At 41.4% G+C, this 17,954-nt stretch overlaps 1 protein-coding gene across 10 annotated transcripts in view; it reads right to left on the bottom strand.

Annotated features, from left to right (window-relative positions):
- Positions 1–451: 451 nt before the first annotated feature.
- LOC128609091 (plakophilin-4) overlaps positions 452–17,954 on the bottom strand; it is a 149,554-nt gene continuing 132,051 nt past the window's right edge. For 4 of the 10 annotated variants that reach the window (XM_053627458.1, XM_053627460.1, XM_053627462.1 and 1 more), the window contains 11 exons: positions 15,960–16,143; positions 13,835–13,952; positions 12,225–12,416; positions 10,570–10,743; positions 10,247–10,397; positions 9,960–10,152; positions 9,667–9,751; positions 8,316–8,433; positions 7,929–8,063; positions 5,336–5,409; positions 453–4,209 (listed from right to left, as the gene is read on the bottom strand). In XM_053627458.1, the coding sequence (XP_053483433.1) occupies positions 3,964–4,209; positions 5,336–5,409; positions 7,929–8,063; positions 8,316–8,433; positions 9,667–9,751; positions 9,960–10,152; positions 10,247–10,397; positions 10,570–10,743; positions 12,225–12,416; positions 13,835–13,952; positions 15,960–16,143 (1,670 nt within the window). In that variant the 3' untranslated portion in view covers positions 453–3,963. Of the gene's footprint in view, positions 4,210–5,335; positions 5,410–7,928; positions 8,064–8,315; positions 8,434–9,666; positions 9,752–9,959; positions 10,153–10,246; positions 10,398–10,569; positions 10,744–12,224; positions 12,417–13,834; positions 13,953–15,959; positions 16,144–17,954 lie in introns of all 10 variants that reach the window. The other 6 variants (XM_053627465.1, XM_053627464.1, XM_053627467.1 and 3 more) reach the window with 4 other exon arrangements.

Raw genomic sequence — 17,954 nt, 5'->3', positions numbered from 1 at the left:
AATGCTTCACTCTCTCTCTCACACACACACACACACACACACACACACACACACACACACACACACACACACACACACACACACACACACACACACACACACACACACACACACACACACAGAATAGCCAGTCCAGTTGCCGGCATGTTTTTAGGAGAGATGAGGAAACCTGCACAGATACAGGGAGAACATTCAAATCTCTGCAAGTAGTCCGAGCTCAGGATCAAAGCAGGGACCTTATCTCCTTCTGAAATGTTCCTTGTTAAATTCATGAACATCTGAGTCTGTATTTTTATATTCTACGGAAAAGGAGGGGAATTTAGCCTTATCAGAAGATTTTTAAAAAAATCACAAATGTAAAAGACACAGTGTACAAACGTTGTTCAAACAACATATGAGAGTTTATGATACACACTGAAATTTGCAGCTTGGATGAAACTGACACTGATATTTGCCGACTCTTCAGAGAGACCAGTATCAGGGCTGCTGGAGACTCAAGTGTGTATCGCTGCACTAAAGAATACAGACTGTATACTAGACATTCTGTTATATTTTTCTTTTGGTCTGTTCCAGCCATATAAATGACCTTTAGATGGTAAGAACAAACATGTGGACCACTACGTATACAAAAGAATGTGTAAATATTGGAATTGAACATCTACAGTTGAGGTTATAAGTTTACATACACCTTGCAGAATCTGTAAAATGTTAATCATTTATATTGTTTATAACAATTTACACCGACCATCCGGTTCAAAAGTTTACGCCCAAAGTTGCCTTCTTGAGCATCAGTGAACGTTTGCTCCTTTTGTAATACAACCAAAATTTCAAAAAAGTTGGGACACAGTGTAACATGTAAATAAATACAGAACGCAATGATTTGCAAATCTCATAAACTCAGGTGTTATTCACAATAGAACACAGAGAACATATCAAATGTTTAAAGTGAGGAAATGTACCATTTTAAGGAAAAAAATAAGGTTATTTTGAATTTTACGGCTGTAACATGTCTCAGAAAAGTTGGAAACGTGAGAAAAAGGCTGGAAAAGTAAGTGTTACTAAAAAGAAACAGCTGGAGGAACATTTTGCAACTAATTAGGTTCATTGGCAACAGGTCAGTAACATGACTGGGTATAAAAGAGTATCTTAGAGAGGCAGAGTCTCTCAGAAGTAAAGATGGGATGGAATCTGGATGGAAGCAAATGTTGCTCTAAAACCTGTATATACCTTTCAGCATTGATGTTGCCTTTCCAGATGTGCAAGCTGCCCATTCTGTATTCACTAATGCACCCCCATACCATCAGAGATGCAGGCTTTTGAACTGAGCGCTGATAAAAAGATGGTCCCTCTCCTCTTTAATTTAGAGGATACTATGCGCTCATGGATATCAAACAAAACACAGGTTTATTAAAAAATATCTTTGTTAAATATAAGTGTGAAACAATTATTGTCACGCTTTTAGTCAATACTTTGTGCTACCTCCCTTTGCCAAGATAACAGCTCTGAGTCTTCTCCTATAATGCCTGATGAGGTTGGAGAATACATGGCAAGGGATCTGAGACCGTTCCTCCATACAGAATCTCTCCACATCCTTCAAATTTCGAGGTCCACGCTGGTGGACTCTCCTCTTCAGTTCACCCCACAGGTTTTCTATGGGGTTCAGGTCAGGGGACTGGGATGATCATGGCAGGAGCTTGATTTTGTGGTCAGTAAACCATTTTTGTGTTGATTTTGATGTATGTTTTGGATCGCTGTCCTGCTGGAAGATCCAACCACGGCCCGTTTGAAGCTTTCTGGCAGAGACAGTTAGGTTTTCATTTACTATCTGTTGATATTTGATAGAGTCTATGATGCCATGTATCCTAACAAAATGTCCAAGTGCTCTGGCAGAAAAACAGCCCCAAGACATTAAAGATCCACCATCATATTTAACCGTGGACATGAGGTACTTTTCCATATGGCTACCTCTCTGTGTGCGCCAAAACCACCTCTGGTGTTTATTACCAAAAAGCTCTATTTTGGTTTCATCTGACCATAGAACCCGATCCCATTTGAAGTTCCAGTAGTGTCTGACAAACTGTTTGTTTTTGGGTGAGAGTAGAGGCTTTTTTTTTTTTTTATAGAAACCCTTCCAAACAACTTGTGGTGATGTAGTTGACTTGGGATTGTAGTTTTGGAGACTTTCTGACCCCAAGACACAACTAACTTCTGCAATTCTCCAGCTGTGATCCTTGGAGATTTTTTGGCCACTCGAACCATCCTCTTCACAGTGTGTTGAGACGATATAGACACACGTCCATTTCCAGGTTGATTCATAACATTTCCAGTTGACTGGAACTTCTTAATTATTTCCCTGATGGTGGAGATGAACATTTTCAATGCTTGTGCTATTTTCTTATAGACACGTCCCATTTTGTGAACCTCAACAACCTTTTGTCACACATCACAGCTATATTCCTCGGTCTTACCCATTGATATGAATGACTAAGGGAATTTGGCATATGTGTTACCTCATATTTATACCCCTGTGATACAGGAAGTCATGGTTGAACAATTTCCTGTTCCTAGTCACCCAGGTGTACTAAAACAATGTAAAATATCAATGGTAATAAACTTCAAATACATTTTTCCTCATATGAATTCATAGGGGTGCCAATAATTGTGGCACACCTATTTTTAACAGATTTTTTTTTTTGGGATAAACCTGTGTTGTGTCTGAAATTGTTTGATATACATGACAGCAGAGTATTTTTGTGAATTCTTTGAACAAAAGATCAGAAAGTTAAAACAATCAAGACAAATTTCCACAGGCTTCTTTGCTCCTATTTACCAAGGGTTCCAATATTAGTGGAGGGCACTGTACTTAACAACCAACAAATGCCACTTCAACCCTAGCTGACCAAAAATAAACAAAACAAAAATAAACAGACCAGCTCTTAAGATGTCTGCAGAGATTCTCCTAAAATGTAATTGACGAGTCTTATTCAGAAGGAGAAATGGAGCAATGTATAGTCTTAATTCTGAAGTCACTGACAAAAAAAAAAACAAAAAAAAACAAAACAAGCCTTCTCCTTCACTTCAAGCAACCTTACATCCTCCATGAAACATCGTCTGCGTCACAAGTTCCCTTTCGGGAAAAGGGGCAGATCTGAACAGCTTGGTTTTAACTGGGAGAACAATTCAGATCTTCAGATCTTCTGTTATTCTAACTGCACCTTTAATGAAAACAAAAACACACAGAGAAAGAAATGACAGATTTATAAAAAACAAAGATGATTTTTTTTATTACTTCAGGTAGACTGTAGTATCATGGAGTCAGGCCTGCAGCCTTCTGCTTTTAGTTCTGTATATTTATAGATTTCTACATCTCTTTAATGTGGCATTGCATTTTCTTTCTTTTCTGTATTTACAGTGTTCTGAAGGAAATGTACAAGACTCAGTGGCATTCACAATCTCAACGAGAAGTACGTATACAGTTTTGTTCCCTCTGTTTAAGCTAATGTCTTAAGATCATTATTTATCATTAACATTATCATCATTATTATTTCTTCTTCTTTCTTTTTTTTTTATTCTTTTTTTTTTTAACAGGTATAAGTTCTTGATTGATTTCAGTCTAAGTTCATACACGTTTCCCTGTCTGATTCTCTGACGCAAACCTTTCTGCACATCGCACGCCGCTTCCTCAGGCCACCTTCACCTGCACTGCCATAAGAAAATAAAATCAGAGCAGAACTCTGGTCTACACATACATCAGGCTCGCTATTCAGTCGGTCACTTCTACACACACACACACACCAATTCTACTTTCTTTCTGCTTCCATGGATAAAACACACACTCTGCTGCTCTTCCTTCTTTGGCTAAACGTTCGCTCTTTTCATCTCTCCCCTCGTCCACGTTCAGAATCCATCTCTGTTCGAATCGGACACGGTATTGAGGGTGCCGTCTGTTCATATTTCGTGTCTCTATACCCAGGAGTCTGGCGAGCCCGGGTACTGATCAGTGCGGTACGAGGCTCTGCGTGTGCTGGAGTAAAAGTCCACGTAGTTGGTGGTAGCTTTGAGTGTGTGAGGCTGTGTGGGGTAGTCTGTAGTCGAGTACTGCAGCGTCTCCTCCAGGTACGGGTCGTCGTATGCCTGCGGGGACTGCACGTACGTCCGATACGGCTCGTAACCCCTCTGTCCAGTCTCATCCACGTAACATATGTGCTGCTGAAAGAAACATCACACGTGCAATGGGATCAATTCTTATATATATATCTCAATTTGTTTAATAAATTGCTTTATATATATATGTATATATATATATATATATATATATATATATATATATATATATATAGAAATATACTGAGGAAATGTATTAGTTGTGGCTTGAACGGAAACTCTTCCACATGTTGGATTTCCTCTGTGACTCCCATCTGACTTCAAATAAAGATACTCAATATAACCTGCATTTCAATTATGGAGGTCTCACATTTCACAAAATCTGCAGTTCTAGACAGAGCCCCGATATGATCTCTGTGAAACGATAACGTAAATGTTCTGGTCTGTTCTTGACCATCATATGGTCAAGTTTGACATTTTCCACTATATATAGTGTTCGGAAAATGACAGGATTTCCTGAATTGAAGTACCTTTCTCTTTTGCAAGGATCTCAACCATAAGCAAAACATTGTACAATAGGCCTTTAACACACTCCCGCATTCGCAAAAGCGCAAGCTGCAAACAATAACGAAAACAAACTTCCGCTCTAGTCTGTATCAAAGGCGGCGAGGAATTGTTGTTGCTTCCCTAAACGCTCTAATAGTGCCACTAAACAACCCTATCTCGGTGTTTGTTCTTTTCTAACTGACGAGGCAACGAAGAAAAGGTGGATTTATGTTGTTCGGTGGGATGAAGACAAAGGTTTTTGCAGTTTTAAAAGGGAGTACGTACGTGTGTACGAGTCTGACTGCTCGTCAACACGAGGGTTCTCGTCGGCTTTAAACGAAATCTAAATAAACAAAACCACATTCTGTATCTTACAACAAAAGCTTATAATTATTCTGTATTACAGGGTACTCAGAGCAAATAAATTAGCATGAAGGAACCCACCCTATGCACTACCCAAACATAAACACTGGCCCATGCTATACAGATACACCGCCCCCTGGTGGAGTTTAGGAGTAGAGGACAGTCGACTCATTCACAGACTAAGGCTCAGCTGGCCCTATACAAGACATCCTGATAATTAGACTCTCCATCTTTCATTAATTGTCAGCCACAGAGGCATTCTTTAGTTAAAATAAACACCGTTCTGTGGCAGAGATGAGTGTGTGTCGTGTGTGGGCTTTACCTGGCCTCTCCTGGATTCGTCTCTGCCGGGAGAGGAGTAAGAGCTGAGATAAAACGGAGATGATTTCACCGACCCTGAAATAGACACAGTGAGTCACAGATTTCATATCTAATGCTTTGAAATAAACTTATGTTTTGGTTTTCATGGATTACACTCATTACCGCACACACACTTATACACTTATATCATCGCTCAGGAGGTGCATCTGTTCATCTTCTGATCATGACCTGTCTAAATTTCATCCGATCACAAGTGGGCAGCTGAGCTGTACAACTGTTCTTGCCTGGTATGAAGTAGTTCACTAGGCAGTGTTTGCCAGGACACAACGAGACACAGCCCTGGTTCCCAGTCTCTTTAAGGACAAATTTTAATGTACAGCTATTAGTTTTTAAAGCACAGAATAACGGACTCGCACTATCGTACAGTATAGTACAGTATGTGCTAAATCGATCACTAAGATTCAGTACTGCAGGTTTGCTCCATGGACCCAAAGTCAACGAGAAGAGATGTGACAAAGCAGCTTTCTGTTGTTATCTACCTAAAATCGGAAGGATTTACCAATCGAGACTTTAAAAAGCAGCTAGACATTTTTTATACACGTCTCTTCGAAATTCTTATCATTTTATCTGTTTTATGTAATCTCATTCTTATTTTTCTTTTACAGACTAATTTGATACTTTCTTCCATTTTTTGAGACTCTAAGTCTTGTTATTTTTAAAACACTATTTTATATGGTTTATGTTTTGATTGACTCATTCATGGTTTTTTTCCAGGTTGTTTATTATTGATTTATATTATTATTATCCATCCATCCTTCCATCCATCCATCTTCTAAAGCGCTTGTCCATTTAGACATGCCAGTCAGCCTACCATGCATGTCTTTGGACTGGGGGAGGAAACCGGAGTACCCGGAGGAAACCCCCGCAGCACGGGGAGAACATGCAAACTCCACACACACAGGGCCACGGTGGGAATCGAACCCCCGACCCTGGAGGTGTGAGGCGAACGTATTATTATTATTATCCATCCATCCATCCATCTTCTACTGCTTACTCCTTCTTCAGGGTCACGGGGAACCTGGAGTCTATCCCAGGGAGCATCGGGCACAAGGCAGGGTACACCCTGGACAGGGTGCCAGTCCATCGCAGGGCACACTCACATACACCCATTCATACACTACGGACACTTTGGATATGCCAATCAGCCTACCATGCATGTCTTTGGTCTGGGGGAGGAAACCGTAGTACCCGGAGGAAACCCCCGCAGCACGGGGAGAACATGCAAACTCCACACACACAGGGCCACGGTGGGAATCGAACCCCCGACCCTGGAGGTGTGAGGTGAACGTATTATTATTATTATTATTATTGCTGCTCATATTATGTCCCTACTTGATTCTTCTTCTTGTTATTATCTCCTATATTTAAGCAATATCGCACAAGCCAGAGTGCAGATATACTGATTATCGGCACAGCCATGATTCGGCATAGTGGGCGAGTGCTGTAGCTAATCACATATAGAACTTTTATATAAAAGTTCTATAAATAAAAAAAAATTAATATCGACTAAGTGACCTTTTGGACATTATATGGCCAAATGTTCGGATTATCTGTGCGCCGCTAGAGGAAATAGATCCCGAAGAAGCCACACGCGCTTTACAGCATGTCGGCTAGCTCACACTGATTTGTCCATTCCCGTTAAAGGTGCTTCCGGTAAAATTCGCTTTTCATCGTTAGCTGACGAGCTTTCATGCTTTAGCTCAGAAGTTATGTTCATGAAAAGTGAATCGTTTGCCATGTCCGCTGACGATGTCTCTAACGCTATTGTGGGCACAATTTCGAACTACGATGTGGAGTTGTGTGTGACGGACACGGACGAGCGGAACGATACACAACATGGAAACGTCCCAGTGCGGTTATACTAAACCTAAGCACTCTCGGAACGCCGCTCGCCCAATAAAATTAATGGACCGGCACTAAATGTCTTTTTAAGTTATTTGGGAGGAACTTCGAGCGGCATTTTATGTATTAAAGGTGCTACACAAAGTATTATTATTATTATTAGCAGTAGTATAAGGTTATTAACATTCACATTACAAATGTTATGTGAAAATGTGGTTTGAGGGATTGAATCAGAGAGTATGACTGTGTACATACCCGTCCTTAATACTGCTCACCTCAGAGGAATGTCAATACCAGGCATGAACAGGTGCGATGTCATTTTTAGGCCAAATGATAGTTCTGAATATTGAACAATGACGTCAATAAAATGTAAACGTTAAATGTTTTATGATGAAAACAGCACTTATTGAGCGAAATCCTAGCACCGTGCGTGAACCCTGTTATTAGCAGTTGAGTCACTGAGCTACAGCGGCATGCCGTTCACTAAAATAAACCATGTCTTATTAGAGTCAGGAACAGGACGTGTGTCAGAAGCTATTGTTGTAGCTCGTATCTGATGTTACGGCTGATTAAATCATTTAAATGCCTGAAACTCCTTTCATAGGCTAATCTAAACTTACAGCTGAGACAACTTTATATCCTGACAGAGTTAATCTACCGGCGCTTGATGTTTTGTGCTGCTTATAATATACCTGTGTATGGGGTTTTATGCGCACTGCTGTCTCCTTGGTAGTTATAAAATTGCATAGGTGGCTGTGCGGTCCTCTGGTAATCGGAGCGCTGTTCTTTAATCCCCAACACGGCTGGAGACGAGGTGGTGCTGCCCGCTGCAGGGAAGAAACACATTCTGCTTGTTACTGATTAAACACACACAGTCACTGTCACAGCTGCTGATAAGACGAGCCTGCTTTGTGGATTTCTTTTTCCCCGTGTTGCAAAGCACGGACATTAAAAAGCTTATTAATAAAGTGTCTTTTATAGACTAGCTTGAACTGCATATGCTTGCTTCTGATTTCCTCATCATTGAACTATATTCCTCTGAGGCACACACACACACGTGCGCACGTGCGCACACACACCTGTCTTATTGACTGGAGACATCTGCAGGGAGTTTGAGGGTAATGTGGGCTGGGATTTGAAGCGGTCTCTCTCCAGCGTGGACACAGGAGTCAAGAAGTGATTCTGATTCCAGCCATCCTACAAGACAGCAAACACACATCAGAGCCCTACATGTATAAATACACACACACACTCATACTGGCTCTGTAATCTATCTATCTATATCTATATATATCTATATATATCTATATCTATATCTATATATATATCTATATCTATATCTATATATATATATATATATATATATATATATATATATATATATATATATATACACATATATATATATATATATATATACATATATGGTATAATGTTTAGCATACACATTCATGCACACAGTAAACAGAAGCATGCTGTTATATGAATTTATTTAAAAAAAATGCCACAAGAGATGAAATGATATGTCTTGTCATCTCTTTAACCTAAAGTAGCTCCTAAACTCTCTTTCACATTATACGAGTTGCCGTTTTGGTTAAACGCGGCACTAAAATTCATTTTAAAGCTGAGACCTTCTCAGACTTTCTGTATAATACCGATTCCGTGTCGTAACGTGTCTGATCTCAGTCTGTGAGGTTATAAAACAGGCTCAATGCCTTGAACCGGTCATGTCCGATGCGCCGCTTTGTATTACACGAAAGAGACGCGGGTTACCGTTATGTCTCGGCTGTTTAAGAATTCGATTCTTGCCATTTTAAAAGTGATTATTTTATCGTCCCTAACAACACGTTCGTAAGGTATTGTGAAATATTCCGTCACGTGCATCCGTCTGTATATTACTTCTTATAGGAGTGTGGACCTGAACGTTCTTTAACCCAAGAGATGCCGGGCCTTTTGCGTTCGACGATTTAGAATCGTATTACGAAGCGCGATTTCAATATAACTTCACTTATTATTTACAAATCCCATGTGCCAAATGAATGATTTTAATGTCCACAAACTAAAGTGGTAATCGAGTTTGCAGCACGACATATACCTCCTACACCTCTTGTGATCAACTCTATGAGGTCAATAAAAACACACTTACGAGGATAAAAAGTCTCGACGTAATAACTGCGGATTCTCAGCGTCTCTCGTTCTTGTTAAGACAAAGTCACGTAAAACGTTCGTGGTCACCTTAATAATTACGCAATAAGCCTTTCATAAAGTCTCCATTAACGCTCTATAAAAAAATGCAACGCTTATGAATGCATTATAAAAGCCCTTTGCATGTACGCGTCTATTTCTACAAATACAGTGCACTAATATCATTTATTCGTTGGATTTACAAATACATACACTAGCCATTTTCACAGTTATGCTCTGACTCACCTTCTTGTAGATAGTGCGCAGGTCTCTGTACTGCCACAGTGTGTTGAGAACCTGCGCTGCAGCCTTCACCACCTTCATCGAGTACCTACAGCGCAGCCAAGCACAGGACCAATCAATCATCATCATCATCTACAGGTGCTAAACTGTTAGCAGGGTTCATTAGCTCCATGATGTTAACACTCAGTCACCACCCTCATTCCAATCTGTCTAATTAGCAGTAAACAGGTTTCATTTAAGCAGCAAAACCTTTGTGTGTTAATACGTGTGTGTGTGTGTGTCTGAGTTGAGCGGACCTCTCTCCACGTCCCTTGGTGATGTTGACGAGTTTCTCGATGCCTCCCGTGTCGGCGAGAGCTTTGGCGTTCTCCATGTTTTTGCTGGAGACCTCGTGGAGCGTACAGCAAATGGCCGCCACCGTCTCATCAGACAGCTGAGTGGTGCTACCTCCGGGCAGCCGGTTCACCAAGTCACGCATCGCGTACTTCCCTGTTACACACAAACGTGTATGCATCAATAAATGAAATATGTAGTAGCTCTACTCTATTATCAAGAAGGGCCAAAACCAGAAGTGCTTCCTGACCGATCAGCTCCTTGTTCCTGACGTCCAGCGCCATGTTTCTGAGCGCTGTGGCTACAGAACACACCACGCGGTCGTTATCCATCCTCAGCAGCTCCACCAGGATGGGCAAACCTTTCTCCTTCCGCACTGCGGCGCGGATATACGCCGAGAACTGCGCAAACACACCAGGACAGACTAGGATGAACTGGTGAGCATGGTTGACAATCCGCATACATTAATTAAAAGTTTTAAAGTTTGACTGTTTAATTATGAATGCTGGAGCTAGTTCAAATATTACTCACTGTTTGTATTCTGTAATTACTCTTTGCGCATACACGACGTACCTTCCAGTTCCCAGCTGAGAGGTTCTGCAGGGATCCAGCAGCGCCCTCTAGTGTTGCGGGGTTGGAGCTCTCGGCCAGTAGAGTGAGGTAAGGCTTCACCACTGCAGGATGCCACAGCATCTCGGCTCCTTTTGGAGACTTGGAGAAACCGGGGATCGGCCCCACACCATCCCACTGAACAAGACAGCACGCACGTACGCACATAATATACAATCAGCAAGTCCTTATGTCCGCTTATTAGAAACAACCATGCAGAGATGAACTGTTCTAGCAGACAATAAACTGAATGCAGCGAATAATACTTTCTTTCTAGGAAATACAGCACAAGTGCATGGGCGTGTGTTTATATCTTCATATCGCTGTCTGCCAAAGCATAGTTTAAATCAGACGCACGCAGAAATACACAGATAGGAAAGGACATTTAATACATACACTTAGTACAGGGTAGTGAACGTCACTGGCAGGGCAGAGAGCACTGCTCCCTATTAGCAGGTGCTGTGGGCTGCAGAAACTACTCTACACAGGACACACATTGTATCTATACTGCTGTAATATAATGGCAGAGACTGCAGAATTCTGCCAGTGTTGTGATTTACCAAAGCAATTATTCCTGAATACTTCGACTGACTGCAAATAAACAAGCCAAGACGTCTTAGCATGAAGATACGGCAATGATCAACTTGTTCAAGCGGATTAAACTGACACCGATTGCTGATGCACTTGACCAAGTGCTCTTTACTATACACTACCGGTCAAAAGTTCAGAATAATAATGAAGTCATCGAAACTCTGGAGTAACACAAGTGGAACTATGGGAATTATGTTGTGATAAAAAAAATCCAAAATAAATCTAAATAATAATATTTTAGCATTTTCAAAGTAGACGCCCTGTTTGCCTAGAATTTCCAGAAATGTATTCTTGGCAGTTTCTCGAGCGATTTCTTGAGGAATTTCCCAGAGATGCTTTACATATATATATGTGTGTGTGACTAGAAATTGAAAAGCCAAAGAAAAAGGCTCATTATACAACAGTTAGTTCCGGTCCACTAATTTAATTGGTCAAGCGGCCTTGTATTTCCTATAACCGCACTAGGACGTGTGTGCGTCTATCTGTTCGTCTGTGTTCGCCACATACAATTCCACTTCCTAATTCAAAACGAACTACAGTCGAGTTAGTGACATCATCAGCAGACGTGGCAAACGATACTTTTCGGGAATATAACTTTTGACTGGAAATATAAAAGCTCGTCAGATGAAGAGGAAGAGGAAGAAGGGACGCCAATTTCACAGGAATGGACAAATCAGTGTGAGCTAGCTAGAGAGCTAGCCGACGTGCTATAAAGTGGGTGTGGCTTCTTTGGGATTTATTTCCGCTAGCGGAGCAAAAACAAACAGGATGTTTGTCCTTATTGTGTCTGAAATGTCACTTACTCGATATGAATTTGTTTATAGAACCATTGTATAAAAGCAACATTGCAATATTACTGAATATCATCATGGCTGTGATAGCTACGTCCCTCAGCCCGCGACTTCTCGCCTACGCAGCATCACAGCCGCGCCGATATTCAGTATAACTGCACTCGTGCTCGTGCGATATTGCTTCATCAGAACATTACAGCAAGGGTGTATGAGAACATGGAGTCTCTTATGGCTCACCTGCTCCTCCTGTACACTCTTCCTCTTTTTCTTCCTCTTCCTCCCCCAGCAGCTGTAGTCTGCCTCTTTACTCGGTGACTCCGTCCCCAGCAACCCGTCCTTCTCCTGATTATCTATCAGCCGTGAAGGAGGCATCTCCAGCTCCAAACGGTACGAGAGATTCCTCAGAGTGCAAATACAGTTCTCCACTATCTGAGACAGAAAACAAGAAAAGGGTGAGAGAGAAGAAAAAAAAAAAAAAAGGCGATTGCTTGAGATGCTCTTTGAGCGACTCGGACCAAAATTTCATAAAAGGTCATGAATTATGTCGACTATAATGACAAGACAATAATATCTGTGCCGCGACGAAATTAAAACCATTAGGCATTGACAAAAATAGAATGAAACGCAAATAAATATTGTTTGATTTGTTCGAATATAGGGTTCGATTCCCGCCGTGGCCCTGTGTGCGCAGAGTATGCATGTTCACCCCGTGCTTCAGGGATACTCCGGTTTCCTCCACCAGTCCGAAGACATGCGTTGTAGACTGACTGGCATGTCTAAAGTGTATGAATGGGTGTGTGAGTGTGCCCTGTGATGTATTGCCACCCCTCCAGGGCGTCCCACCCTATGCCCCATGCCTCCTGGGATAGGCTCCAGGTTCCCCGCAACCCAGTAAGGATAAGCGGTACAGAAAAATGGATGGCTGGATGGATTTCATCAGTGTACTAAATCCTTCTTTAACCTTCTGTATAATTAGAAAATATCAGGTTTATTAGTACAAAAAAAAAAAACCTACTGCAAAACTATATTATCATTGATGTAGATTATTTAATCTACTTTTTATTCCACGAGCATAACCGTTCAGCAATGACCAACGCTGCTATCCCCACCTGTAAGCTGTAACCCTCAGTACTGCACCGAGGACTAATGTGGGGGGAGAAAAAAGGTCAATAGAAGTAAGATAAATGCCTTCTGTCTTCGCTACGAGATCGACTTCACAGAAATCCCTCCTTATATTCCTCTGCTGAGGCTGGAGACCAGACAGGAGCAGCGCGGCACAACTCGACCGAAACAAATGACTTTAATTCAGCATATCTGTGCGTGCTGGGAGGGAGGAGGATCTAGATCAGAGCTAATGCAGAAATAAAGACGCAGGACATGGCGAAGTGGGAATTAGACCTTGCCTTAAAGCCTTAAATGCTTTAACTATAACATGTTCGAGTGGTGAAGCTTAGATGTTCTACCACATAGAAAGCTCTTCGCCTCTGCAGTGTGTGCCTATGAGGTAGGATGTGTTCCATATAGAGGACGTATATGGGTCGACGCTGAAAAAAGTGTTTTCAATGACAAAACATACATTGTAAGTGGGACTAACGCTATTTATCCCACTGAATGTCTTTCAGCATAACCGACATTAAGGATTATATTTAACCAAACTCTATTTTAAAACAATTAACATACCTTCCTCTTACATATAAAACAGAACAGAGGACAATTTAGTATCCTCAAAAGGTTTGATAATATAAAGCATGCTGTAGTGGAACAGGTTTCCAGGAGATCACTTTCTCCTCTCTGGAAATATACTATTATGATAATCAACAGTTGTGCGGACGTGTGTGTGTGTGTACCTTGCTGTCGAAGTCGGCGGTGCTCACGCAGGCTTTGATGACGTAGAGCAGCGAGTCGACGAGCCCTTCGCAAGAGCGCATCTGCTTCCTGGACTCCTCTCCGGCCGAGCTCAGGTTCCTATGGCAACAAGCACCCTTGGGGTCAGCACCTCAGCACAATTTCATATCTGAGATGTAATGAAAGCTCTCTCTCTCTCTCTCTCACAAACACACACACACACTCTCTCTCTCTCTCTCTCAAGGTGTGCAAAAGCTCTTAAGGTTAATGGAGGGAGTGTGTGTGTGTGTGTGTGTGTGTGTGTCTATACGAGTTGAACATTAGTTAAGTGACATAATGAGTGGAAGAATAAACGCTTGCTTTTTAATCCAGATCAGTTTTCACACTATAGTCTGTATGAAACATCAATGAGAAAAAAAAAACATGCTTATACATTATTAAAAAAACAAAAACAAAAGCAGTTTGTGTACTAAATGTATATTTTTCCACCCAGTGATTTAGACTGTCAGGCTGTCAGGCATCTGTTAAACACTACACAACTATCAGAAGCTTCATTTCCGCAATTCAACCCTTTAACACAAATGCAGTGAATGAGCCGAGGCATGTTTGGTGTCTGAAGTTTGCTTCTTTAGTTCTGCACTAAAGCCATCACGTTTACTGAAGCACATATCCTCCAGTTTAACGTCAGGGAAGATCAAACAGAACGCAAGAAGTGATTTGAAATGTAGCTTTGTTCATTTCATTTCATTTCGAATACTGATTAGGTATGTTGCTGATTGCAGTGCTGAGCCAAATGATGACCTTGGAAGTGAGTGTGTAATTAAGACATGCAGGTTGAATGCTGCTAGGATTAAATGACCTGGTTAGCTACATTAGCCTCTAACACCAAACACGTTTTCACCCACCTACTACATTTGGAGTAAAGGAGATGTTATTTGACCAAAGTCTTTACCCTCGCTTAAAGACCGTTGCGTAGGGTTAGATGACACACTACCATGGTATACCTGCTGAACAGAGTATGTTTGGAGCTAATCGCAGACGAATTAGATCATAAACACACAAATATTCATGACTTGTATAAGAATTTCAACAGTAAGCTACAAATCAAGTGCTATAATCCTCTTCAAGGTCTCCTATGAGACTTCAACATACCCTATCACACTGAGAGCAGCCTGAGCTAGGGCTGCTCGATTATTCCAAAAATCATAATCACGATTATTCACGTCAACATTGAGATCACGATTATTAAACATGATTACTCGTTGACTTTGGAAACATCATGCATTTATGGAACTTTAAAAAAAAAAAAAAAAAAAAAAAAAAAAAACGAACAAAAAAACATTTTATTGTATTTTTAACAGTGGATTTCCTTGTATCCATACACACACACTTAAATAATGTATGAATAAAAATAAATTCGATGCACTAACGCTTGTCTTATTGTTCTCGCAAACAGTCTTTTTCTTTCTTTTTTTTTTTTTTACATGTACTTTCCTTACTTATTCAAGCGACTATTAGAAATCGCTTTAAACTTCCTTAGCCAATGAAATTCTGTCTCCTGGTTTAGATCGGCCTGAAGTTTCTCACTATTAGCGATCTCTAGAACGGAAATGAGCGTATTTAGACCAGCTGTCATGACGCTAGAGGAAATGAGCTTTCCAACGATACCAAACGTTATTTCTTTTAGTTCCACGTCAGACTCCATGAAACTAAATTGTTTCCAAACGGCTGAAACGGTTTGATCTTTCTTGTCGACCAAAGCCCCCCCCCCCTCTCTCTCTCTCTGTCATCTTGGCTTGAGCTGAACTAAAAATGCCCCAGTTCGGCCTTTTAAGGACGTGTGAAAGTGCACCTCTGTAAAGAAAAATGGCGCGCGGTTTTTTAAAAGACAAAACGAGAACACTGTGAAACGGAATGTGAAAATAATTTTTTTTCTCGTTTTACCTAGATTATTTTGTCTTCATAATCGTCAGAGGCTATGATCGAAATCGAAAATTTGATTAAATCGCACAGCCCTAGCCTGAGATATATGTGACTCTGCAGTGTGTGTGTGTGTCTCTCTGCGTGTGTACGTGTGTGTGTAAAACCCTCCTCCTCCAGCAGGGGGAGGTGCAGTGCTGTTTGTACCTCAGGCAGCCGGTGGTGTTGCGCAGCACGAGTGAGGAGTGGAATTTGAGCTTGTGGTCGTCGTCGTAGGACGCGCTGCTCCAGCCCGAGTGGGGAATGATCACAGTGTTGGTCAGAGTTGTTAAGGCATCGCGGACGATTGTCATCTTAACAGCGTCACAGGAGGACAAGTTCCACAAGACCCCTGGAGAGAGAGAGAGAAAGAGATGTTAAAGTGAGGAAACTCAACATATATACTGTACATGTAAAGGTCTCACAGGGTTAATCTCCCTTATCAAGCGTTCAAGCTTTCTATAGAACAATGAGGCATCACACTCACACTCACACACACACACACCATCTTGAGCAAGTGGTTATCAGCTGTCTCAAGGCTGACTAGGAGAATGTGTTTGATGAAAAACTAGAGGCACCCAATCGTGTCCCTCTCCATCACCTCTCTCCTCATGAGTCAGATTGTGTGTGTGCGCGTGCGTGTGTGTGTGTGTGTGTGTGTGTGTGTGTGTGATGACCTGATTTGAATTAGCCAGTCTGTGAAGCTCACTCCATCAGCACAGTGTTAGGGAGATAAGCTACTATCAGTGAAGATACTATGGAAAGTACAGATCTCTCTCTCTCACACACACACACACACGCACACACACACATACATTTAGAAACGCAAGCAGAAAGTGTGTGTACATTTGCTAAATGTGATCTTTACCTAGTAAACACGCACGGTTGAGCTCAAAGATTGATGCGCATGTGATTTACACGTCTGTTTTTTGTAGGACATCGAGTGCTGAACACATTTATGCCGTACTGATTTTCATACATCCTTCACTTTGTGTCAATAGTCCAAATATAAATAAGTGATGTTACTGTACGTGTACCAAAAGGCACGTACACACACAGACACGTCATTCTCTCGGTCACGGAGTCTCAAACAGCATTTTATTGGCTCTATAATGAGCTGCGTGCGTCCTCGGTGCTTCAGCAACATAACGTTTGGGATTTCGATGAAATTCCTAAAGGAAGTAGATACACTGATACATCCCGATACACGCACAGCACGGACACATTCACATGCAGAAATCTGTAGACATAATGGGGAAAAAAAAAAAAAAAAAGTCTGGTGCTTTGTTGAACCCGACCAACAGGACGCCAAAGTCGAAGGTAAATATTAAAAACCCGAATAAAATCCAAAATACACAAAGTCAACAGGACACACAGTTAGATTAGTAGACTAAAGTCTAGTTTGTGTAGGTCTCTTTACTTAGGTACATTCACCAGTGATGTGTGTGTGTGTGTGTGCGTGGGTATGCGTGTATGGGTATGCGTGTGAGTGTGTATGTGTGTGTAAGTGTGTGTGTGTGTATGTGTGTGTAAGGGTACGTGTACGTGTGCGTGGGTATGTGTGCGTGTGTGTGTGTATGTGTGTGTATGAGCGTGTGTGGGCAGGGAATTTCTTCCTATGGCTCCCTGGTGAGCTCTTAAATCGTCTTCAGTGGCAGTGTCCTGGTTTGTGTCTCGCTGTAAAGTACTTTCAATTAATGTGTGTGTGTGTGTGTGTGTGTATGCGTGTATGTGTGTAAGTGGGTATGTGTGCATGTATGTGTGTGTGTGGGTATGTGTGCGTGTATGCGTATATGTGTGTGTATATGTATGTGTATATGTGTGTGCATGAGTGTGTGTGTGGGCAGGGAATTTCGTCCTATGGCTCTCTCTTGAGCTCTTAAATCGTCTTCAGTGGCAGTGCTCTGGTTTGTGTCTCGCTGTAAAGTACTTTCAATTAATGACCTCACACAGACAAAAAGCCTTCACCGTCGACGTGCGTGTGTGTGTGTGTGTGTGTGTGTGTGTAGAAACGAGATGTTTATCTAGTTACTACACAATCCGTTCCTGTATGAAACGTCACACAGCTTCGCTGAGTTAACCTGACAGCCGAGGTTCAGAATTCCCTGCAGAAAACAGTGAATCAAATTCAATGGCCTATGCATGACTTCGAATCATACTACA

Source organism: Ictalurus furcatus, chromosome 6 (assembly GCF_023375685.1).
Source record: "Ictalurus furcatus strain D&B chromosome 6, Billie_1.0, whole genome shotgun sequence".
NCBI classification, from domain to species: domain Eukaryota; kingdom Metazoa; phylum Chordata; class Actinopteri; order Siluriformes; family Ictaluridae; genus Ictalurus; species Ictalurus furcatus.
This window is presented reverse-complemented; position numbering and strand designations above follow the sequence as displayed.